At 43.8% G+C, this 27011-nt stretch overlaps 1 protein-coding gene across 2 annotated transcripts in view; it reads left to right on the top strand.

The window, feature by feature from the left end:
- The window catches only part of TBC1D8 (TBC1 domain family member 8), a 415888-nt gene that overhangs the window by 138712 nt on the left and 250165 nt on the right, over window positions 1–27011 (top strand). The window contains exon 2 of one of the 2 annotated variants that reach the window (XM_085622761.1): window positions 8427–8537. In XM_085622761.1, the coding sequence (XP_085478887.1) occupies window positions 8427–8537 (111 nt within the window). Of the gene's footprint in view, window positions 1–8426; window positions 8583–27011 lie in introns of both variants that reach the window. The other variant, XM_085622760.1, reaches the window with a different exon arrangement.

Genomic DNA, 27011 nt, shown 5'->3' on the forward strand with positions numbered 1-27011 from the left:
TAAAGGGCATTCCTGTCTGGTACCACGTGTAAGAGCAACGGGGTGGCTAGTGTGCGATTCAAGCGGAGTCTTGCCGTGGGAAAGGCGTAAAGTAACGCTGTGAGGTCTATAAATCCTTTATGAATGCCTAGTTTCCTCATCAAATGCAAAAACAACAGTTGATGGACAGAATGCAGAACAATGTCATACATTCACCCCAGTACAAAGATCTGGGCCTAAATCCATTGTATTTTTTGCTCACCATGCCATTCCAGTTTGAACCGAGCCATATGCAAATCAGTGTTGACCCTCTGCCTCATGAGAACAGTCCAGCCCGAACTGCCAAGCCAGGTCCTCCCTGGACTGGAAACGAGCATCCTAGGACCGGTTTCGGGGTTTCACCCCTCTTCAGCCAGGATAGCTTGATTCCAGTGGCGCATCGCGGCCCATATGAAAGGCCACTTCAAGGAGTCTAACTCCTTTTCGGAGTCTAGCAGGACTGCAGCTGCCGGAACCTCTGGCGCAATTCTGTGCAACACTACAAACAATGTGCAAATATAGCGCTGTGGGGAACGAAGCCAGACTACACCGGGGATATGATGTGGTCTAAGAGTAACGCCAGTGTCAACGCAGTCATTTTAGCTAAAGTTTTATAGTCCAAATTCAAAAGTGATAGAAATGAAATGAAATGGCGACTTATAGAGCGCAAACAATCACCCGAGGGTGTCAAGACGCTTGCTCATTGAGACAGGATTTCAGCTAGTGGCCTATAAGAGCCTCAACTCATTGGGTCCTTGCCAGGTTTGGGAAGTAAGACATTTACTGCCTCGCGGAGTGTGGGAGGTAAGGATTTATTTTCCATGGCTTCATTATATACCTCAAGAGGGTACGGGGCAAGTATATCTTTGTAATGCTTGTAAAATATGCCTGTGAAGCCATCGAGCCCTGGTGCCGTAGTACCATTTAAGGCATCTATGGCGCTAACAATTTCCTCTTTGGAAAATGGCTCCACTAAGAACTTCTGCATATAGTATTCTAGCCATACCATAGCGATCTCATTCAAGTAAACCCTGCAGTCTTCGTCGTCCTGCATCAGTCGTGTGGTTTATAAACTGGTATAGTACCGAAGGAACTCGTCCCTGATCTCAGTGAACTTGCCCGTTGTCAGAGCGGATAGATGTAATGTAAGCTTTCCCCACGCAAGGCCTCAACAGTTGCGCCAGTGTGCGTCTCGGTCTATCCCCCTCGCCATACCGCCTGGAGGTGGCATATTTCCCCAGAAAATTTGTTTCGCTTTCATCGGCTTCCCTGAATTCTGTCAGTAGCAACAAGCGACTGGCCTGCTTAGCCGGGTCTGGGTGTTTGAGTTGTTCTTCGTCCAATACCTTTAAACGGTCCTCTTTGCGAGCAATGGTGCCTCTCAGTGATTTCAGTACCCCAGCATGTTTGGCAATGCATTTCCCCCTTTGTACGTCTTGAATGTCTCCCACACCGTCGCTCATGTACTGTCGGAGACCACGTTTAGATCAAAGTATGACGCTATTGACTCCCGAATATCTGCAGAGAATACCGCATCGTTCAAAGCCTGCCCCGGGAACCTCCACTGTCTTTCACTCCCCTCTGGCCTGGGGAGTCGGATATGCATGGTAACCAGTAAGTGGTCAGAATACGTTCTAGGTAAATGGGTCATTGACTGGAACCAGGGAGCCATTGTGTGCGAGATCAACCAGAAGTCCAGACGTGCCCAAGTGTCGCGCGTAGCCAAATAATGAGTAAATGCATTTTCGGTGGGGCTACGTGCACGCCATATATCCACTAGTCCGATAGAGTCACAAATGTCACCAAGTACCCTGCTGGCTAAGAGCTTTGCGGATGGGGATTCTGCTGTGCTATCTTTTTCAGGCTGCAGAAGAAGGTTGAAGTCTTCACCCCCCAAACAAATGTAATCAGCGCCTAAGGGAAGCAACAGGGCGTGGAAAGAGTGGAAAAACTCATGGTCATCCACATTTGTTGCATAGACACACATTAGAGCGATGTTATAACCCATAAGTTTCCCAGTCACCAAAGTGAAACGGCCTGCTGTATCGTTACATGCGTTGTATAGTTGGAAGGGTAACCGTTTATGTATAAGTATGGAAGTTCCCCTGGAATAAGTACTGTAGTTCGCCAAGTAGTGGTGCACACCCCACTAAGAGGCAAACGTGTTAGGTGAGGTGAGAGACAAATGAGTTCCCTGTAAAAACACTCAGCCTTATGGCGCTGCAGATAATTTAACACTTGTTTCCCCTTCCTGGTATTGTTCAGACCCCGCACATTCCATGTAAGGAAATTAACGTCAGAGACTCTGGAGAGCCTACCGGCCATCATCACAAGTGGTCATAGCTACAAATTGCATGAATATGTCAATAATAGCACATGGTACATAATGGTAAACAAATCGTGTCAGGAACGGATAATACCATACAACTAAAGAAACACCAACCCTCCACCCATCCCCTCATTCTCAACGTAGGGGAAATCCCAAAACCCCATAGTAGTCTAGAGCAAACATCACTATTACCAAGTGTAAACATAGCAAGAGATGCGCGAACGTACTGGCGGAGAGGCAACGCCCCGCCTTATCCCCGGAAACATTTAAACATGTAATGAAAAAGAGTTCAGCACAGCCAGTGCCCAGAGTCCAATACCTGAACTATCACAGAGAAAAAGGGAAGAATGAAGTAAATACACTCAATACTTATCAACATGTTGCAATGGCAAAGTCGTTCAGCTCGCTGAAAACAGTTCCATTCTGGAGCCGGAGTCCGGCATCAGGGGGCGAACGTTTTGGCGTGGGTGATTTCCTTGGCAGCCCAGTGTTTGCTTGGATTCTGAGGGATTCTTGGGCCTCTGCTGATGTATCAAAAATCCTTGACCTGCCATCTACATCCATCTTCAGTCGCGCTGGGTATAGCATTCCGTATTTCAGTCCAGCCTTGCGTAGCGTGGTTTTGATCGTTGTGAATTTTCGACGGGCCTCTTGAACCATACAGGGAGATGGAGAAACCCTGCCAGTCCAGCGACCCACTTTCTCGTACCATCCGCAATGCAGTGTCCCTGTCCTTAAAGTTCAGAAGCCGTGCCATGATGGGGCTAGCCTACGAAGATCTTGGCCGCTCCGTGGTGTCTGTGGCAATCGAGGTGCAACGAGCCTCCGGGTTGTGCAGTACCGCCGCCCTTTCTGAGAAAGCGCGATCGCGCCGGAGTCAAGGGAGCGCAGCCCGCTGCCCCAGACGGCGCGCAAGCATCAGTTGAGGCCGCAGCTTGGTAGTGCGTTGCAGGCCACAACACGCACCTCGGAGTCACAGCGGTTCCCGACGTCCGATGCCAGACAGAGAGGCGTTGCTGCAATCAGGGTGCCTTGGGGAGTGTAATCACGCTGCCACTGTGCTGCATATCGGCGTGTGAGCTCAGGGATGCCCCCCCCCCCCCATTAAAGAACTTTAAACTCTGGATGTTACACTTACTGAACTCCATGCAACTCATTTTATTATGATCGAAAGTAAAAAAAGGCTGAGTGAGCTGAGCCTGGGTTCGAACCTGTGACCTTTACAGTGGCGGCCTTCAACATTCTAAACAAGTACAGATCCAGCGATGGGACTGCACATTGCCTGACACGCACACATCCAAAGCGTGTTGGACAAGGTTGGCACCTGTGCACCAGCCTAAAGCATAATTACTTAGACTGTTAAGTTTCTCCAAAAACAATGACTTACCGGTATACAGCTACTTATGGATACGTGAAAAACCAAAGAATCAGTACTAACTGCAGGATCCGAGTGACAGCCCCAGGGCTTTCAGGATAGTGACATAGAATATCACCTAAGAAGAAATGGTGTCCGAACTTCCATACTCACTCATCCACATATACTTTCCTCTCAGTGAGTTAAGCTCCCACTACAGAGATCTTCCTATAGTCTGCATGCCACTGATGCCTTAAAACTGTACATGTTCTATAAGCGATGGAAGCTTGTACAAGTCTTCCCGGCTGAACTGTTTTACATCGATGGGAAGACTGCACTTGCTGCCTTCTATGAGGGGGAATCTTGCTTTGCTGCTGTCATGCTGTATCTATTCTGTGAGGAAGCAACGCTTGCACTGCTGCTTCCTGATTTGTATCTGTCATATGCTGGGGAAAGCTTGAGCTGCTGCTGCCCCATCTGTCTCCTGAAGGAGGGAAGCTTGCACTCTCTCATTGACATGTCAGCAGTAATGGAGTCACAGGAGCCCTAGTTTAAGATTGTGGTTCACCCAGACCATAAAACAGTGTTCTCTCCTGAATAGTAAATGGCTAGACTGTAGTTCCAGTGGTTTTTGCCCCGCAGTCCAGTCACAGTCCTATGGATGCACACCAAAGGACCTACAAGTAGGATTGAAACCCTTGGGCTACTCTCAGGTAGGGGTCTTGCTTGGGCTCGCAAAGTTACAAAAAGGTTGTAGACAAGCAGCCTTCCAGCTGCACCACTGTGCCAAAGACTCGTGCTCTCTACCAACTCTTATGATGCACAGATGTGGATGGAGCCTCACAGGTTCGATCCTTGTGTATCCTGAAAAAGCTCTTTTCCTCAAGCCGTCCGCTACACATAGCTCAGTCAGTTGGGCTTTATGCTTGTCCACCATGTTTTTAAAAAAAATTGCTTTATAAACCGCAGTAACCTTGACGATACGTAAACATCAAATCACACTCTGCATCTAATCCCACGATGCTTGTATTCCATAGGATTACTAACAAATAGTAAATATTCAAATGAACATAAGTCAGAGCCTTTTAGCATTATAATCCTCAGAGTATGTGTATACTGTTTTCAACTTGCCTGTTCGCTATCTTTAATGTTACTACTATCAAACATAGAGTGGTCATCAGTGGCCATGGATTCGTCAAATAGTCGGATATAGTTTATTGCTAATTATGAAGCTTCAGGCATAGTGGCAAGGGCAAGGGGAATGTTGTGGATTACCAGCAAGGGGAATGTTGTGGATTACCAGTCCTACCAGCTTTCTCAGATACTCTCATCAAGCACTTATCTCCCATGTAGGCTTCCAGGGACACTAATATGTCCCAAGACTGGACAAATGCTCCTCCTTAAGTCCCTTTCCCCTCTGTGTGCAGCAGCTCTGTGCTTTCTAGGCCAGCCCCTTTCATCACCTTTTTCCTCCATCTGGCAACATTAGTCGCTCTGGGTGGTTTCCAGTGCATGGCTATATCTCTTTGGCCAATAGCAATGCAAGAGCTATAAATATTCTGTTAGCCTTATGTTTTGGTTTTTGCGACATCTGGCTTAAATGGCAAGTTTCTACCTTAAGCAGGGATGCACTTTCCATTCACTTTTTCCATATACTTTGCAATAGACTGGAATATTCATAACATGTGGTAGGAAATTGTTTCCACTATTCCCTACATCATGTTGGGAACTGCCCCGCGGGTATTCTGTTGTTGTGAGTCAGGCAATAAATTGTTTTAGTGCACTTCTTTACAGGTCTCCCACATTGTTCACTCCTTCTGAAGTCTAGACTGTTAGCCTACTGGTACCACCCTCCATCCAAACCAGCAACTCCTGGATTAGGACACTCATATCATATAATTTTCCTGAGTCCATGCTTTTGGTGCACCTTTCACAGCAATACACTTAATGTTGACTGTGCCTTCAGCTAGGGCCTGGGTACAAGAAGCAGACTTATTATGTCAGGAAGTGACATTTTTTAAGAGTACAACTCGGTTTCAGGAGAGAATGTGTCTGAGAATCATGTGTTTATTAGAGTTGTACAGCTAAAAAAAAGAGTTCATAATTTGGTAGTCCCAACTCGCCTTGGCTTGAGGGGATTTGAAGCTTTCAAAGGGCCACACTGTGCTTGTCGGCATCCCAGATTAAATCTAGCAAGATCTAATCTGTTTTAATTTTCATACTGGAAGCCTAACCGGTAAATTGGCCGAAAAGTACAGAAATGTCAGCAATATCACCTTTTTTTAATAGTGCTGTCACATCCATGATTGATAGCGTCGATGATCTCCAAAAGGAGACAACCTCTAATAGACTCCCAAATACTGCCAAGATTGCATTCAACAACATTCTACTCATTTGTACACCTAAACGTTACCAGTGCCTAAACTAAAGTCTGGACAAGATATGGGACACACCGTGCTTCTGTGTTTGTTGCTTGGATACAATAAAGAAATGTCAAATTTGGCTGGCAATCCGTCTCCTTTCAGTGTCTTCCCAGTTGCAAGATCAGCAATCGTCGTTCCTATTGCCTCCAACACGGGGGTCTCAAGCGCCTTCCTCTGATCTAAAGTCAGATAGGTTAAGGAAGCGGCTTCGAGGTAGTCTCTGAGCTTCCACTTGTGTATTGCATCTGTTGCATAAATAGAATCCTAAGAAAAAAAATCTCCATTTCCTGTTGGCTATATATTATGTTGCCCTTGATGATCGCTAGATTCCTGTGAGAGGGATATTGCCTAACTCTGGTCTATTCAACCAGGCCAACAGTCTTCCCGACCAATTGGCCTCTGAATGCACTATAGCCATATATTCCTTGTAACTCCTCAGACAACATAAGCCCTCAAACAATCTGGTATGTTCCTTCTTAGTGGAGGTGTGTTGTCCCAGGAGCCCCTTATCCATGCTGCTGTATTTAAATTCCGCAGCCGAGCCTCAATACCCAATAATTCTGGTTCCGGAACTGCTTTAATCCCATGTGAGGTTATCAAATGGCCATGTAAATTAATTGTGCAATGTGAAAAGTGGAATACTTCCTGATGTGTGAGGATTATGTGCCCTCTACACATTTTCCAGCCCCTAATTGCATAGCTAGTTCCCTGTTGATTTTGTTACCTTACATGGGAAGAGGACAGCGGTGGGTTGAACATGTCCACGTCTATGTCTTGAATGCAATTAAAGTCCACACCAATCAGCATGGGCAGATGTGCCTAAATGGCTACTCTGTTTGACATTGTGTCTAGGAGGCCTGACTCCTCAACGTTCAAGGCACTGACATTGACTACGAGCTTCGCCACTACATCAAGTTTTCCAGCCAGAAGCACATATCTTGCCACAACATCTACATAAACACTGTTGCTTGTCATCTAGGTTAGGGCAGTTCTTTTTCTGTGTAAGTATTTCAACCAAGGGATCGGAGCATGGCATCTCCTATAATGTTGACTTGATCATAGCAAGTCCTAACCCTGGCTAGATGCTGCTTAGCTTCTTTGGAAATGAAAATGAATGTAAGCTACTGGTGTTGGAGTGCCATGTCTAGGGAGCCCCTGGTGCCTGAATACACCAATGGATGGTGTAGGAATGATCAGCTTTGTAGGAGGTACAGAAGGTGATTTCCGTGCCCAGAGCAGACACCAAAGATGGCACAATGTTCAAGGGGCTAGATAGCAAGGGGATGTGATTGTGGAAGGCTGTGGTTACTAAAGGCCTGACTGCATAGCAACTTTAGTGCTTGGTGAAGACGTGGATACGTTTTGGAGACGAAAGGGATGGTCAAGGAGGTGACCCAAGGACCTTTCGAGTAGGAGGGGGTGACAGTTGTTCTCCTGAAACAGGGAACACCACGACAGAGGGTAAGGATACTAAAATGGTTCGGATTTTAGTATTAAAGGAGTCTGAAATGTCTCCACTGTGAACCTTGATTGCTGGGTAGTTGAGCGGGTCAGTGAAATAGTATGGGCACAATTAGGCAGGATTATAACAGAACAAAGGGAACAGCACCTACAAGTACTTGGACTTGTGCTCGCTGGGAGTGGACCGATGTGCATTAATGGACAGCATGTATTATGCAGAGTTTATTTTTATTTTTTTCACAATTTTTCACTGACATGGCAGTGATGAGGCACGGTTTGTGCTGTGTGCTGAGGGACATGAAGGATCGGTGTGGGTAAGAAGTGTTGGAGGTGATGCAAAGGGCGTTGTTGAAGGAGACCTAAGAGTCTACAAGGTGAAGATCAACAGAGGAATGAGTGGCAGCGAGTGCCGGTTACATGGAAAAGGGAGGTGTGCTCAGTGTGGAGGGCCATAGATTCTAGGGAACTACTTGGCTGGACCCACATTCCATTTTGTTCTATAAAGTATACATGGAAAGAAACGTATCCCAGTCGTAGGTGAGGAATTACTCCGGTACACTGTCCAGCCATACCTAAAGACTGCAGTCTCTTCAACCACGTTCCAATGTCAGAAATGCCTTGGTATTGTCCAAAGCATCACTGCCCTTGGTTTCCACCAGAACACACTAAATGAAACAATTTTGTTGCTCACCATTGTTCTCTGTGCAAGCTTTAAAAGCATTATCCAAGGGTTTGCATTTGCGTTACCTGACCTGTATTTGTGAGGCGTGTTCTAATTAAAATGCATCTTTCCAGCCTAAACTAAGTCCTTCATGTTCCTCAATTTCACTTTCCTGTGTAGGCCGCCTGGTCGGTGCCCTGGATGCTGTGCTGGACTCCAACGCTCGCGTGGCTCCTTTCCGAATCCTGCTGCAAGTCCCCGGCTCTCCAGTTTATTCCACCCTGGCATGTGGTGAGTTATTGAATGGACCAGAAGTGTACTGGGGAATAGCCACGGGTGAGTCACGGACACGAGTGTTCTTCTGAGCATGCTCAGTTTGTGCATGTGCCATCAGGCTGGATAACCCCGCCTCTCCTTCAAAGTACAGTGTAACTCTTGTGAGGACGGTAGCTGGACCTGACGTCATCTGTACCAGACAGTGGCAGTAGTAACGTAATCATGCCTGTGTCAGATGGCTGCCATCTCATGCGTGGTGTCACGCTCTGCAAACATAAAAAAATTGTGAAACAATTTTGGGGACAAGTGCATTTTTTTACATGCATAAATATGCGCTAATGTCGTCGAAAATACTTTGCATTCTCAAATATGGCCTATGTTAATATATCCGGGTTGCCTCTGCTCCTATTGTGAGTGCATTTTTTGTTTGTCTGTACACATACTAGGCTTATGAGATCTGAAGCCACAAAGGCAGCAGTACACGTCAAGGCACTAATGGACTGTGGGCGTAAACATCAGTAATATGGTCTGCGGCTCACAGTTCATGCATACAGCAAGTTACACTGTAGTGGCTGTGTGTGTAGTGGCAGTTTAACCTGTTTATGCTTTAACAAAGTGACTTGGCTTTTCGCGACATCCAGATGCTGCTTGTCACCTGTTCAAACATAACATCGCTGTATCTAGCAGGATATTTTTTGAATGAATAAAAAAATCATTAATTCAAGTGACAAACGGCGTGGCATGTCCCTCCCTCCGCCCATCGACATATGGCAACCTTATTTCCTGACACATTGCTTCCAACGTACACTTAATTTAAAAAAAAGTAACACTTCTATGGGGTTAGAAGGCTATATCATCTTAATATTTATTGGATAAAATGTTAAATTGAAAAAAATGAATGAGACCTACAATTTCAATATTAATAGATAACATTGAGAGAAGCTCAGCCGAAAACAGTAATGGAATGATTATTAAAGCTAAAAGCGGTCATGATGAAAACACATCTCCCCATAGGGTGGGTGGGTGGAGAGGGGTGAGGCGGAATTAACCTGAGATTAATGTTAATATTATTCTTGTGGTGACTGGAGTCCGGTAATCTTGTTCTTGCACAATGCGTTTGGTTCTAAAGAGAACTAACTATAGGTTGTTCTTATGAAATTTTAGAGTAATCGTTCATGTGACTTATGGAACTTTGGCAATGTTTCCACCACAAGATCCCCATTTTCGCCATTATAAATTTCTCGTGTATGATCCCCCTTCGAATTTCCACTGTCCAGTTTTTACAAACTGCATGCTGAACGTTGCCAGTGCAGCTTACACGACACACGTCTGATTTTAGAGTTCATACTAGATCGACATTTCTGCTTGATTTAGTTCTCTCTTGAGCAAAAACAGCGCAGACGACTATGGCATAGGAAAAACCTGACATTATATGATCTATGAGTAGCCCAAGAATTAGAATGAATGTGAGATTAGACTAGTGTAAAGAAAACAAAAACGTAAGTGCCCAAAATATACCCACCCTTAATTGCTGAGTTGCTTGTCTGGACATGCCTTCAGTTGCTATGCATCTCCTTAAACTGATTAAGATAGCCCCATGAGGGCTGCTCAGGTATTGCCAAACTCCAAATATCCGTTGGTGGCTCAGGGTGATAAACTGATACCACCGCCAACCTGGTACGAGCAAGATAATGCTATTGCTGAGCAAAAGCAGATAAAGCTGATCTAAGTTTTGGGAGGTGGTTTTTTGCTGCCGGGTCCGCCCCCGGAAAAGACACTGGCACCATCCACAAGCAGAGATATGCAGCAGACAGTGGCCAGCTGTGACCAGTGTCATGCAGTGCAGTGACACGAGGTGTATGCAGGTTCAGCATGCCAACCTTGCATTGCAACACTGACCCTGTGACCGACATCTTACAGAGAGAGGCAGTGTAGAGGAGGCTAACCCTACCACACAAACACTCCCGGATGTCTGTGATGTGTTAGCGCTCCTCTTTTCAAGTTGTAAAGCTGAACTCTGAGTGTTTGTTCCTTAGCGTACTAGTATTCCACATGAATGTTGGCCAAAGACGGGATAGTACATAAGTGATTGACCAATCTGACTCACAGACCTCATCAGAGTGGAAAATTATGACCCTCCCTCTCAAACACAGAATGTCAAGAAGACAGTACAAGTGTCACAAGTGAATAAAGGACCGCAAGCAGATATGATGCACAGAGACTTATGACCTGCATGCATAATTCCATCAGTAAGACCTGCCGACAAGGTGGAGTTCGGCTGCAGTTTCCCCAAACAAGGTTAAAATGTGGTCATCCATGTACCGATCATGAATATGCGTGTTTTGTCGATGTTCAACTAAACCACAGAGCATCAACAAACCCTCCCACCCATTCACCATGCTCCAGCCTGCAACACAACAGACCAGGCTGAGCTCTGTGAGGTCACAAAAGTGACAGCAACAAGTTGTACAAATGTTAAATAACAAAACCCTTGCCATTTTTCAAGATACAGCCCAACCCCAAGTAGATGTACTGTGAAAATGACATGTCTTAATGGTGACACACATTACTGACCTGATGTTTAAGGTCAAGGATGAGGAAAAATCTGACTTGGAGTATATAAGAAAATTGAGGGCATAGTACTTTTTGTACCTAGTACACTTACAGATTGAAAAGTGGTCTTTCTGTTTTCCACGTAGTTCTTGTGATGGACGGCATTTTCTAAGTTTCATCGCAAGGTCTTCCTGTTTGGAAGTTCAGACTGGAAAGTTTCCCTGCCAATTGGCCTTCCTTGTAGGAAACTGTTTCTGGGAGGAAGGAAGACCACGTTTAAGTAAGTTTGTTGTGTGAGTGCGCACACATACTTCTTTTCTTTCTCTCTCGACAGCAGTTTTTTAAAATGTTGTATTATTCAAAATGGAACCCAGACCTATTGGTGTTGCAAATGCTTGTTGTACAGCGCCACGGCACTCCCTCGTCCACTCCCTTTCCTGAGACACTGCAATGTAATAGACTCAGTTTTATCGATAGACAGTGCAGGCACTGATTGTTGCAATGCCAGCAGTGCTACCCGTCTTTGCAGGCGACCCACCCCCTCCTTACACTGCAGCTGGTGCCAAATATTTCAGATTTCTGAGGCCTGCCGCCATCTTGAGGTGGCACGTGATCCTGACACTTTACCCTGCTCCATTGGAATCTCGCGACACCAGGGCAAGCCTGGTTTAAAAAAGGCTCTAAGTGTGCCCACAAAACCTGAAAGCCAGTTTATGTTGGATGTGCATTTCCTTTTTTATAGCACTAGCTTATCTAACCTGCTCTCTTAGGGTTTTGTTTGCACTTCGTGTCTGTGATTTACCCGCAGTGTCGGTTTAATGATTATGAAAAAGAATGCTTGGAATGACTGTGGGCTGAATTATTGTCTTTGTTTAACAATGACGAACTTCTTATTGAAAGTGTTTGCTGCTGGACTTTGATAACTAAATGTACTAAACATATGCGTTCTGTTTTTGTTTAGTGTTTTGTTTTGGTTTTAGAGCGAAACTTGTACATGTCTGATAACGAATTGAGTTTGTACACTCTGTTGATATATAGTTTTTTCAGGTTTAATGAACGCCCAATAAAACAAATTACTAGCCATGATAAAAATTAAGTAAAACATTAGAAATATTTCCAAAATTCTGAAATCATCATTTATTCTTAGTTGGTGACAAATGGATTAAGGTAAATGCAAATATGCAGTGAACTGCACTTAATGTTTAATGAGCTAAGCTACAGTGGTGGTGACAAAATGGGGAGGCGAGGTTACATTCTTTCACAAAACATAGAGTCCAGGTAAGTTGTGGGATTCTAGCGGGTGACAGTTGGTTAAGGCAGGCTATGGATGAGTTCCTTTTTAATAAAGATTGAAAGATGCGCCATATGGAAGAAATCCATATCATCATTTCACACGTGTGTTGATTGCCCAAGAAGACCTTGGCACGTCTGCAGTGAACTTGCAGCCTGCAAGGACTGCTTTCTTTGCAGTGATGTGTACGTGAAAACTGCTGCGTCTACTCGAAGAGGTGAATGAGATTCCGTACTGGATGTTGGGGTATGGATGCAGGCGTATACTGTTTTGTTTACAATGATAGACAAACAGTTATAGAAAAATAACTGGGGATTAGAGAGAGGGACGGTAAAGTTAAGTGGTGGGGGGGTCGGCATTTGATGTCGTAACTGTGAGTTACACCATCTACAGTCAACCCTACTCGAGCGACAATAGCATATGAAACTTAAAGCATGAAAGGAAACATGCTTGGATATCTAGAGCCTATCGAGAGACAAGGCGGTATTACAAACTTGTCTAATTGGTGGAGCTGCCTGGTTACGGATAATGGCACCTTTTGGTACAAACACACCTTCTTTAAAGAGGCACAGAGTAGAGTGGGAACCTACTGACTTGGTCAGTTTAACACATGCAATGGAATGAACGTGCCTACTGCATAAAGCACACCATATGGCATGCCGTACAGTGGGAGTCTGGTGACATAGAACAGATGTGCAATATAAAATTCTGTGACAGGCGCACTAACGGAGGAACTGCTGGGCAACGGAAGACATCACCCTGTCAATACAATTAAAACCCAATCGGTTATAGGCACACCAACAACTATTGGACTGGGCTAATTTGAATAAATTACTGGCTGGTGTTCTTGGTAAACAGATGCGAGACCCATCTATTGACTGGTATAGCACTGACATTATTCCGGGTTGTGATTGGGGTATAGGCTACCTATCAGGAGGAAGAATGAGATATTCTAGTTTGACTTGGTGAAGGTCAGTTGTATCCTATCTTATACAGAGGGGTCTCATTTCAAAACCTGAATTATCAAACTGAGTGGTTTTTAAGAGCAGAGTCCGAAGGAGATTAGTGTTTGGTGGAAATTGGCAACGGTTAAGCGTGCCATTAATTGTATAGATAATGTAACACCACCTCACTTTTCACCAGCCATCCAGGAGAGCTCTCAACTGGATGGGCATGAGGGAAGAGAGTTCTTCAATTATGCTCAAATGTGTGCAGCAAATATGGCAACGGTGAAGAAAACTGTCCATATTAAGGCATTGTTTAGGACTTCAAAGGCAGCAAGTTCTTGATAATTGACCAGATTTGGACCAAAATAAAGCTAGATGATTGAATGATTTTGACAGTTGGTGAAAGAAACTTTATGTACATTATCTTCTGAAAGCCAGCACAATAATTGAAAGATATTGGTTTTGGCAAGAGGTTAGAAGATGAAAAGGATTCCGAAGCGCAGTCTCTCATAGGTTTTAGAAAAGTGGCGGTAGAGAGTTGATGGATGAATGCATCGGGAATCCCTTTCTGTTAAATTGCAATAATGTCAAATTCCATGAAGATGTGTGGTTAAAGAATGAACCCCTGCTAAATGGAGTGTTAACTGTAGTGGAAAGAATGGAACCCTTGAGGGCATGTGTTGAAGACAAAAAAAGATAAAGTGAGCAGAGAACAGTTGAGTGAGTTGATAGAGTAACGTAGCACTACTGATCGGAAAAGAGATGAAAATAAAAGAAGTGTGGTTCCATTGTGGTCAACAGGGTTACATGGCAAGTTAGAATAATTCCAGCAGAGAAAGCCATTTGTCTCAAATGCGGCAAGCGGGGACATTTTGTGAGATATTGCAGAGCTGTGGATTACAATGAAATCAAGGAAGGTCCACTCAGCCTTTCATCCATCTGAGGTCGATAAAATAAGTACCATTGAGTTGGGTAACAATAAACATCTGTTATTCAGTGCCAAGATGTCTCCGGGTGAATGTGCGCTTTACAAATACTTATGCTATGATAAATGGATTTTACAGTTGCTTAGTAAGAATGGTGGCAATCCCACGACTGTATTCACGCAAGGTAAAAAAAATTGGACAGGAATCTTCGACTTCTACTCACATCTTGCTATCATTTGAGAGAAGAATTTTTTGAGATAAAATTATGCAATAGAATATGGGAATAAAACCTGGGGTTACGAGGTCAGCAGATCTAAATGAAGGGATATTTTGAAAGAACTTTTGAGTTTAAAAAATAAAAAAAAAGTGGATGCTGACTTCTTTGATCAGGCTGTTAGCCTACAAATTGTAGACAGCTTGTGTGAATTGCTCCCAGTGTTAGCACTTAATGCTGCTTCTTGGCAAGTGTACTCCTGATATGTCTTCTGTATACAGCCTTGGTTTACAATCTGTTTGAGCCCTCTTTGGTGCACTGAGGGAGGTGTCACTTCACAAAGGGATTACAGTCAGTTGAACATCAGACCTCTTCATTTATTCATTTCCTCAAGTAGTGCTTGAGGCACAAGAGCATCACGTGGCATCCAACATCAGGCGCCACCCGTTTAATCAGTAACCCTCTTCAGTTCAGACTGCGGGCCTAAAGCTAGTGTCATTCCTCGAACGAATGTGCCCATTTGGGTGAGGATGGCTGCTTTAGAAATCCTAAATCCATCAGATCTCATTCACATGACCAATTCCTCTGAGTCTCAGGTTCGGCTAGAGGACTAACCCCTAGTGTATACATTGTCACATTTCTGAGGTCAGGCGATGTGTCAATGCACAGTCCTTAGCAGGAGGACTACTACAAGCATCAGTGCCCAGAGTTAGTTGGTTTCCAGGGTATGTTAGACCTATAATGGGACTCTGTTTCCCGCTCCGTTTCACTCTTCACTGATTTTGAATGTGTTATTTCATGCAGATTTTAAGAAATCAAATGCTGCTCTTATTACATTTACAGCTTCTACCCTAGTGAGCCTCTACTCTGCCACTTAGATACCTGTCATGCACACGGCTTTTCCCTGCTTTGGCTGAGAGTTTGTGGTTATTTGTTGCAAAGACCTTTGGATAACCGCTTCCAATTTCATATATTTAGAGTGGGCTTGTTGCCTCTTGTGTTCATAGTTTTCTTACCTTCCTGTTGTTGTCAGGTGGGCGCAGTTCTTATTTATGGCTAGTGCAATAAGGATTTCATTGTCTTTTTTTGGCCAGCCATATTATTTCGATCTCTCCTTAGTTCCAGGGTCAAATTCCTCCCAGGATATTGTTTGTCCCTAATAGTGAATTTCAGTTCAGGTGGGAAGGGAATGCCCATCTTTGCTGCCTTGTCTTTGGAGGCTTTCCTGTCTGCCTGTGGAAGACATTTGAAGAATAGCTCCTCAGGCATGTCCTTATCCCCAAAGCTCCCGCCCTTCGCCTGGAGATCTCCCTTTCTTTGCACAGGTTACAGAAATACATCATGCATCTTCTGTCTCTTCAGAGTGACCATAATGGTTATCTCTGTGTTTAAATAGCCAGAGTTTTCAATGCATGTAGATAAGCTGAACATCTTGAAGTTCTTAATTATGTAGCTCTCGAGAGACAGGACAAGCCCTATATGTGTCCATTGAGCCAGTCATTCTTCAAGAGCGGCCCTTTTTAGGTCTCGCCTGCATTGCAGCGCATGCTCTGCTTCACCTTGGCGAGGACTATTGTCGTTGCTTTTGTGTCCGGCTTCTCTGGAAACGGGGTAGGTGTCCGCCCTGTCGTCATTAGGCCCCGCCCACCCGAACTGGAGATTTCGCTCGCGCACGGCGTCTCTTGTTTGGTCTGTCATAAGCTTAAAACGATGCACTCCATTGCTGTTGGAGATGTCAGAGGAGGGGCATGGTGTATTAAACCGACTGTGACTTATTACCCAGACGAAACGTTGCATTGCACAGTTTGAGACGTCATAGTGGCGCTGACGCAACTTGCACAGCGTGTGAGGTCAGAGAGACCAATGCACTCTACTGGCTATTTTTGACGTCAGTTGGGGCGTGTACATCCCTCAAACTGCAGAGGGTGGCAAAAAAACAGGACAAAAGCCTCACTAGGGACATATGCTTAAATCTAGGGCTCTCCGTTACCACGCGCCAACTGGGCCCCCTGTCATGCACCAGGACTACATGACCCAGAATGCACTGGTCTGTTGAAAAAAGCCCAACCCACCGCATCTCCTAACCCTGGTGTCACAGGTGCTTCACTCACTGCCAGTGTCCAGTGGGTCCCAGTGGAGCCTCATCCAGGGGTGCCCTCACTCGGGTTCCGCACTCACCGCCCTCCCCAGGATCCGTTGGAGATCCCTGGGCGGGAAACCTCCAGACTGGAGCCGGGTGACTTCATTTCCTGCCCCGGGAGCGCAGCGGGATGAGTCGGGGGTTGTACGTCGTGTTCTTACCCCCACACCTCGCCTTCCCTCCTCCCACACCTCCGCCCACCCATTGGCAGAGATGGCAGGGAGGGCGTGGTGCCCTGCCCTCCGGTCCAGCCCTCCCTCCATGCGGAGGACCCGGAGGCAGCTAAGTGCATGGGGCGCAACCTGCCCCGTGTCTAGTGTGTCTGAGCGCTGCGAAGGGGCCCGTTGGCGCTGTATGCACTTCTGAAAAGTAGGTGTTCTATTCCCCTCACCATTCTCCAAAGCCAACCACAGCACACCACTGACACGAGTCTGCACCGGCCCTCCTTCCTCCAGTGGGGGGAGGAGGAGGAGGGATGCCCGCGCTCTCTCCGGATGGTTAAGCGGATGACTCAAACAGGTTGGCCACAGCACGAGTCCCGGCCTCCCTGCGTCACCAAAAACGTGTGCTCCTGGCCAAGTGCCTTACTTCCCGTACCTCAGTTCTGCAATCTACTAAAAGCGCAAGTGTTTAGACACTGGCGCACCCTTCTCAGCTTCTAAGCACTGCATCCAAACAAACTTTCAAATTTCACCTGGAGAACCGAAACTGCGATGACTCCTGATCTCCCGCCAGTAACGTCTCGAAGTAGAGGCACTGCTTCCGCCTTTCAGCCGAATGCTCATTAAATGAATACTTTCCACACTATGTGTCCTCACCTGCGCGCTAGGAATGTCACGATTGGGGTGTCCCACCTGTCCGAGAATGGCTGGCACTCTGGGGCTTATGATGGTGGAAACCACTCGTACAGCTCAGGGGGTTGAACCAGTGCTGCAGGGGCACCCTCTATTACGTTGAAATAACTTTGCGAGTCTGTGTGCATGATGCTCAGATCTGTGTATACTCAAGGCAAAGGTACCAGTCCCAGCTAGGTAGCTTTGTGGGTTGAACACCTGCTGTCGATAACAATAAACATCTGTCACTTAGTGCCAAGACACCCTTGGGTGAACATGCACTTTGGAAATACAGGTTATGTTATGTGTGATAACTGTCAGTGACCTGCGTGTCCCAGTTTCCTATCCTGGGAAGATAGCTCAGTGGGTTATTGATCCGCTTAATAAATGTTTCTATAAAACCTCTCCGCATTACTCCACTCTACACTGCGTCACTGCACTCTTCTCTACACCACTCCACTCTAAGCCAATGCACTCTACCCCACACTACTATGCACCACAATCCCCTGCCCCGCGCAGGTATTGGCCACACGCTTACCCCCTCCCGTCTGCTGATAAGGGGATGAGTGCAGACTGCGACCACCTCCTGCTCTGGAATGTCTGTTCACTGGAGCTCAAAGAACCGGATAGCAGCATACGGGAGGCAGGCTAACCTTTTCCCTATGAGCAGGCTATCTCCTAATGTTTTTTCTTTTTTGCACACATTTGCAATGCAGTAGGTCTTGCATTTGCAAACGTTTAAGATATTGGCATTATAAATGACAATGCCTTTTATTTTCCTGTTTTAAAAACAACATAAATAAAAGGCATTGTCATTTACAGTGCCAACTGCTCAAACTCCTATAAATGCGAGACCTATTGCATTGCAAATGCTTGTTATGGTCGAGAGTGAAGGTGTCGCCAGACAATTATATGAGAATCTCTAGAGAGGGCCTTTTATTCCCACATGTTGGGAGTCAGGAGTGCATGTTTTCATTGGGCAGAAGTTATGTGCTTCCACACAAAGTGCTTGCCCTCCACACAGCTGTAATAATTTTGTTTATTTATCCAACTGCCTCAGCTTGAACTTTCAGGGGTACAGACATGGCGTTGTAATGCCATTAAACTGTTTTAGATGACCAGATAATTTATGGTGTTCTTCTCTGGCAGCAGCACTGATGGGATCAGGGCACTCATTAACCTAAATGGATGTTTAAAAAATGCAACGGTCACCTGACCGTTTAACCTATACCAATAGTCTTCTACAGTTCTTTGCTTCCACACAAAAACATATCCATTCCCATGCAATTTTCTTTTAATGCTACACATTGCCATAAAACATTCCTTTAAATTCAGACCTATTGGCATTGCCAATGTTGTTTCCTTTCTAGGTTTTCTGTGAATTTATGCATTGTTGGCCCTTGTTTTATATCTTTAATTTCCAACGCCCACAAGTCATTTTGGAAATGTTTTGACATTAATATGCGTGTGTTTTTGCATAACCTTTCTATCACTGAAGGATGTCCTCTTCATGTCACCTTAGTTTGATTCAGTTCTCGTTTGGCTTGACCTGGTCGTGCCTCTAATATGTATGTATCATTTTTTTTGTTTTTGTTGAAGGCATTGTTGAGAATGTGAGAGAATAAGGTCCTGTCCTTCTACCGTAGTATTGTTTTCTTCTTTTACCTACTCTTTAGAGATGAGATGTCCATTGTTTCTTTGCTTTTTAAAACTTTCCTAGTCTAATTCTGCTGTTCGCACTCAGCGATAGCATCCTTTATGCCCAGCATTTTAATCTTTTCAGGTTCTACTAGCACTCGCTGTTTCTGCTGCGATCAGGGGTGGTGCTGGGACTGTTGGTGCCACTGCAGGGCCCGTCCATTTTAGCGACTTGGCATGCCCGTTCTTGTTTCCAGAAGTGTCATCGTTGTCTCTTACTGACACCTGGTATCTCCTCGCTCTCTGCATTTTGCTTCATACAGGCTTCTGTGGTCAGCATTCACTTGCTTTTAGGTGCTCTGTGGACCTTTTTTAAAAAAAAAAACATTTTTTGACCCCCCCCTGCACTCTCTCAGTATCTTACGCTCAAGTGGTGTTGGGCCAGTGGAATTTCTCATCTCCTTTATTCCGTGATCTCTTAGTCTTTCTACAATTTGTACCACAAGATGCTGTCTCCTGATTCCCTTTGTGGGCATCCCTAACGTAAGCCAGCCTCATACGTTGTATTTTGCCAAGTGGCCACAAAGTCACTTGGGTTCCCCGTTCATACATACGTTTGCAGATCCTCCCTTTTCAATCCTACTTGTGTACTAGCTTGGTTTGTTATTGCTGCCCTTTGGGATGGGAATATTCCTTGCATGGGCAGCAGGTGTGTATCCCAGCCCTGTATGACCCGACTGCTTAGCGGCTTTGGCCATTTTCTAAGACGACAGATCTGGATGCCACAGAACATTCAGACATGAGGCAGAGGTTGTAAGGACTTTATGCTGAGACGGAGTAAGGTCTCAGATTTCTCAGAATCAAGGAATTTAAATGGTTGTTTCGACTGAAAACCACTTACCGTTCCTCAAGACATGGAGCAGTGGCACTTGGTTGATGGTGAGTTTCTTGGAAAGAAGGCTTAAAGGAGGAGGTAGTGTTTTCCTTACACGAGCAGCCCTGAACAGCCTTGTAGTTCAGCATACAATGTAAACCGGTACAGCATAAAGCTGTGCTCCTCCTTCAAGCAAGCAGCAGTCGGAGGAGAATGGGAGCCATCTTGTGAAATATCTTACTGACAAAAGTGAGTCTTGAAAAGGACCTATCAGTAAAAGGCTATATACATGATTCCCATCAAGCATTTGCCGAGAAGCATAGAAACTCTTATTCAATCAGGTTCAGGAAACCAGCCTCTTTCAGTTATGATCAGAACGATGGGCTTTATATGATAAGATTGGACTTACAAAAAATTATCACAAACCGCACCGTGACGTTTTGCACATCTGATTTTTGGATCACCGGTGGTAGCATAATTACTTGCCTAATTAATGTTCGTTAGGCAGGTTCCAATTTGAAACCTCTTGAAATTGGCTTCAATCACAAGAGACAGCAGACCACCACCCCTTTGATTACATTATGTACAATCTTTCTTTTCAAGCAGTCCGATGTCCCTAAAAAAAAAAATGGGGCTGCTTTAAAATAAAACTAAAAACAAATTTGAAAAACTTTACTGACATATGACAGTGCTCTTCTGTAACACAACCTATTCCCCTTGAAGTTACCATCCTGATTCCCAAAGGTTAAGGGGTCCAAATGGGACTTAGTACCTATTGCAAACCAGTTATCACCCAACTTCAGAGGGGAAACTGGTCAATGGTTTGCTACTGTAATTGCGGTCTCATACCATTGAGACTTAACTTGCTGACTTGCAAATTATAAGGAACGCCCAAACTTGCCCTTCCCAAGGTGTCTCTTGTTAAGGGTCATAATAAATATTTTGCAATTCAGAAATAAAATTCTGAGTCACACAATGTTTTTTATTCATCGTAAAAAATGAATTTGTGGTTGCAAATTGCAGAGTTTGCAACCGTAAAATCTTTTGCATGTCTGGCTCCTTGATACCTTCCAATAGAACATAAATAAGCACAGACAAAACCACACTAAAGTGGTCACAGTTCCAGATGACTCAACATAAAATATCAATGATAGATCTTTCCCTTAATTTTTATGATTCATAGCAGTGGTTAAGGGTTCATCCACAGTCTGGTTCGTACTCTACTTGCGAGTACTTCATGCTTATCCTCAACTTCTGGTATTTGGATCTCAACAGTTTTGTTTTTCCTCAGGAGCCTCATTCCATGTGTCAGAAGATGTTTCAGGTAGCTGCACGATAAAAGGCTCAATTCTAATGGACACAGACTGCTCTGACAGGTCAAGGTGGTCTACTGCTGAAGTTGTGTTTGCTATTCAGTGGTAGTAGGAGGCGGGGTCTAGCTGCAGCTTCTGTGGATGCTTGATGAAAGAGTTCTCTTCCTGAAGGTGAGGTACAGGAGGGGAACCCTACCCAGCAGCGTCAAGCAAAGGTAGCACTGTTATGATATTACTTGCTTGTAATAGGTTATTACAATAAAGTAGCTTTGACTTTTTCTTATGGCAGATGTCTTAAGACGTCACAATTCACCCATAGTAAGAATAAAAATTAAAAGAAATTCATTAGAGACATAATTGACTTCCACTTGAGATGATAACACAATTTACTGACCCCCGAGCAATGGACAGCCGAGTTGTCCTTTTTGTGAGTCAAACTCATGATCTATTGCTTAAAAGAGGTATCTTCAGTGACAGTTTAACAAACTGATAATCTTCTCAACTATGACAGTTGATCATTAGTTTCTTGCCAGAATGGTTTTGATCTAAATAAGGCAGTTGACCTTCCCATCTAGTTCCAAAGGCTCTCTGGCCACTTGTTTTCAACGGTGTATTGTCAAAATGTCATTGCCAATTTTATGAACCGTGGCTTGGCCCATTCCATCCGAAGTGGAATAAGAACAGTGTGTTTTCTTGTTCTCTCTGTGCTGGAGTCCAACTTTTGATCATCTTGCCCACTCCTTCCTGGGCTACATTATTCAGTTGTTTATTTGAGCTGCTGGAATGTGCTTACTGGAAATCCCTTCCCATCCCTATTGAAATTGGTTTTAACCGAATATAATACATGCCAAAATCCTTTTCGATTCGCATCTTGTTTAACTGCACTATTGAGACTTACAATTGACTATTCACTGTAATAGTTTTATTCATCTTTCTGTTAATATTAGTGTTTTCCTACCCAATCCAGACTCTGCACTTAGTGTTTTGTAATCCATTCATGCTTTCACAAAGTATTGTTTTAATTGTTTTCATTATTATGCTTCTAGTTTTCATACAAAGCTGACAGCAAAAGTGGGAAATTGCACGTAACACTAACATTCAGTAACAAATACAGTTATGAAGCAGTTAAATGTTTATAGAAAAGAAGGGTTTACAGATTTTCGTTAACACGAAGCAGTAATGGGAGAATCTGGAATTAAAGCGGAAGAGATTTCCAGAGAATGCGGCAAATCTGGTAAAGGGTTACAGTCCTGTTTGGACTTTAACATTGGTAACTATAGAATAGTAGTGTTCCTGTGAGACCTTTCTGGCTTCTCTAAATGTGACTGGACTCCTTGAAAATATGGCCTGTCGCCATGAATTGAGTTCTGGCTTTAAGCAATGGCCAGCGAAGGTCTTCAGAACTAGTGCTATATGGTTGAAACCTCTACTGCCAGAATACCAGTTTGATTCAGGTTCAAAGAACCAAAGTCAACACTGTGTTTCTGGTTCAATTCTAGAAAACATTGCACATTCAGGAATAGTTTTACTGTGTCTTGCATCTTCGATTGTTGTACAGTGGTAGGTTAGACTAGCATGGGGTATGTTAACGTAACAAATGTTTAGATGTTAAATGTGAAGTTGAAGTATGTGAACCAGCTCTGAAGGAAAACTAATGAGAATTAAAACAGTGATCAAAGAGAATAAATGGATTTCAGCCCTTGGTGGGTTCTCCATATATCAGCACTATTGTTTCTAACAGCCCAGCTTCCATAACGCAACATATCACCAAATTGGTGTAGCTCATGTCCATGTTTTCCCCACCATACCCCCTTTGACTGATCACGGTCTTGGCTATTACTGTTTGTTATTCTTTTGCCATTTAATTATTTAAGAAGCCCTGCACCTCATTCCCATCCTTGATGAATCCGAATGGGTTAAGCCTCTCCACTTTGGGTTCTGTGTAGATTCTGAGCTTTTCCCCTGGAACTGGTTAGCCTTATATCACCAAAAGTAAATGGTATTTTGCTAAATCTGTAGTGGTCTTTTCTGCAATTTTGAAGGTATGTTTCATTTACCCTATACAGTTTACATTTACCTGGATTTAGTAAGTAATACAAAATCATTAGTGTTTGTTCTCAAGCTTATCTTTACAAACATGTTTGTAAGTTCCACACTTGTGATGACTCTTTTGCCAAGTTTGCATGGTGAAGGCCAAACAGACTGATTGAGCTAGATTTGCTGCTATCAATCATTAGGAGCATATCGTTGATTATGGTATTGTCATGAGACGGTCCAACTTCAACCATCCGGTTAGTGCTACGTTTAAGCAAGGTCCCTTAAATCTAATTTGGATGACACCGGTGAGATCTGCTGTAGAGTACATATTTTCACGAAGAGAGAAGTTTTTGATCCACATGCCTGGTGCGCTCGCAATCTCCCATACCATATGCTTGCTCATCTTAGTGGGTTCTGGTCACTGGATATAGTAGTCTCATGAGGAAGAGTAGCAGTGCTGACACATACTCTGTTAATAGTCATCTGAGCTTCTCCTTCTCTCTTAGGCATTGATAGTCCTTATGAAAAGTTTATTATTATTTTTATTATTATGAGCACTGGCAAAAGTAGAATTTACATTAACTCATACCATTTTCTGTGGTACAATCTGAAGCCCGGTACACTTCTATGAGGTCTTTCAGGGATCTAGGCCACACTTCTACATTCATATTACAGAGCAAATGGTGTGTTTGTGGTGTTCACTCCCTTCTCCTACCATAGAGTTCAACAAATTCTTCTAAGAGTTACTGAAGATCTCAAAATGATAGGGTAAATGTTTATGAACATAGATCAGACTCTAGTTATGTGCCTTAGGTGAGGGCCTCTGTGTTCATTTTAAAGTAGTTGTCTCGGTAAAGAGGACTATCTTTTGTCTTCATACCTCACAGGCCCTTTGGTTACTTCTACATTCTGCAATATCTACTTTGAGGAGCATAAATCACTAGCACAATACTCATAAGTCAGCATAGTTATGAATAGCGATGGATGTGATTGTGAACAATAAATTGTTCCATGCCTTTGCTGCCAGAAAATAGAGATCTACCACCAAGTCTAGCCTGTTTTCTATTTGGAAGCACCAGAAGATTGGAGGACACAAAGCACGAAGATTGTGTGGATGTAAGTCTAATAAAAAAGATCTGTCAAAAACAAGTAAATTCACAACATGGAAGAAAGAGGTACATTTTATTTGCAGTGTCACTGGTACGCCCACACTAACACCAATTCACCATGAAACGTACCTGACACTAATCCAAACAATGGGATTGAGTTTCTCAAATAAAGTGCCCACAAATACTTAAACCCTGTTTGGGGCAACCTCTAAAAAAGATGAGGGCCCTTACCCACCATAGTGGCATACTTCATCTTAGGGCCCTCCTCACCGTTTCCTGAGGGTCTCACATGGTGGGCTTTTCCAAGAGCTCTCTTTGGAGATGTGTATTCCTCCCTCTTAGTTAGATATATAGTTCCTAATGAGTAAAAAATGTATAAGGGCTAGTTAATAGTACAGCTACTTTTTATTTCCACCACATTAATAAAGACAGTGCGCTCAGGAGTCCGTGCAATGCAGATATTCAGTTTGGTGTCAACATGTTTCTGCTTTTTACTGTACGAACCCTCATCACTCTGGGGCATTCATCAGTTCTAGGTGCATCCCACTGCTTTTCTACTCCTACATTGAAGTATTTGAAATCTAGTGATGTATGTGAGAAAAAAGGGAATCTGAAATTAGTAAAATGCTACTCCTTGCCTGAATGGGGCAAAACAAAATGGTCCTCTTACCTGCAGATTGTAAAGAGAACAACAAACACTTTCATTATTTTGTTGGGCACCATGTTTGCTGTCCCCAGTGCTCAGCGATGCAAATAACACTCTTGTTTGAAATATTTTTCGAAATTATGTGAATCACACATGGTCAATAGTAACCACACTCAAAATATAGTGCTCAACCATGCACACAACTAAACATCAAGTTATGAAATTGATGAAACCAGGCACAAGTTTGTTGCTCAGTGGTTGTGTCTAAACATAAAACCACCTGATGAGAACTGGTGTCCTTTGTTACAGATAAATACATATTTTTAGAAGAAAATGAAAACAGAGGTCCTGAATTTGAGTTCTCGATTTCAGTCTCGACTGTACTGCATTGGATTGAGACTGGTTTGCTACTTGGTACAAAGCTCCAAAACTGCTGGTATTTTAAGTTGGTGCCAGACTTTAAGTAGGCCTGGTACTAATGCATCAGCCATTTAGGGCATGTTATAATGTCACTTTGGGGCATACATGTCGAATAATGATTTTTTTTTTGTAACTTTTCTTATTTTATCAGAAAAACCGGAATTGTGGAGGGTTGATTATCTAGTTGTCATGGTGGGCCCAACGTCCTTACTTGAACTAAGTGGCAATCGTCGTGGAGTCTGTTGCTGTATGCTAAAATCCCTGATATCAATGGTAAAGATGGGCTGTCGTCTGCTCTTGTCCGCAGAAAAGATCTCTCCAGACAGTGTATTTTCAAATCAGGATAGCACTGGAGATTGAAGACTGTGCTATTTTCTTACTTCCAAAGTGACCTCGTCTAATAACGGATGAAGCTTGGGGAACAGACAAAGAATTATCATTCCTTGTGATCTAGCTTTCTTGCTGCTATGTGAAAAACAAGTATGGCTGCACCATGGAGTGAAGGCCCGCCTTCTAGACCCTTGTGTCTGCTTTTCCCAATGCACAGTCACTGGAATAAGCTTGGAGCATCCTCTATGCCAAGGACTGTTTAAATTAGCTTAGCTTTTCACAGAATGGAGCAGTTTAAGAAGTCATCGGATCTACCTTCAATTCCTGGGCCACCAATATCCTCCTTGTGTTCGACTGGGTGGCCCTCCACGCTGAGGTATGACTTGAGAGCAATCAGAGTTGAGTCAGTGATTCTCCAGGAAATAAGTGGTTCTCCATCATGCAGGGCTATGCGATCTCACCTTGCTTGGGTGAATGAGCAACTTGATACATTTTTTGAACAGGCATGCTGAGCTTTCTCATAAACTGAAGTTAAAGCTCTCTGGAAGTGCTGTTCCAAAAATTCGTTCTTTTTATAACCAAGAAACACAGATATATGACGCAACTAAAACTGGACTCCTGTTAGTTTTTCATCTGCTAGATTGGTTATGTTAAGCATTGTATGACTTCTCATTGTTTAAAATCCCAAAGTATTGAAGAACCTGGAACTCTTGACTGGTAAATTATCATGGTGTCTCTGACTAACCTGGCTCTCTGTCCAGCTTCACCTCTTTTGGAATACCATTACCTTTTGACTGAGAAGAAAGACCGCTTCAGGAGAAGGGTCTAAAACTGTTCTATTCGTAAATTTGATAGAGTAATTGACATAGAGCCCGAGTGTGGACTTTACCACATTTTATAATAGACCTAGTTAAGACGGCCAAGAAGTCATCCTGGTGAAGTGAGAACAGGGTGATTCTATGTCTGTGCAAAATTAAATGATTGTGTCCCCTTCACTGTTAAATTGGAGTTGTGGTAAACCAGCTTAACTCCATTCACCTGCAGAATACAATCCATTCGAATCAACCTGTCTTTTGCATCGAAGGGGGAACCTGACTTGCTTTGAGATATCAAGTTCAGAATTGAAAATGTCTGCTGAAGGCCACGACCTAAATCTGAGTCCACGGTGACCAATTATTTCTTCAAGATATTTAACCAAGTTGTTTGTTTGAACATTAA

The sequence above is a fragment of the Triturus cristatus genome, chromosome 8, assembly GCF_964204655.1.
Source record: "Triturus cristatus chromosome 8, aTriCri1.1, whole genome shotgun sequence".
In the NCBI taxonomy this organism is placed as follows: Eukaryota; Metazoa; Chordata; class Amphibia; order Caudata; family Salamandridae; genus Triturus; species Triturus cristatus.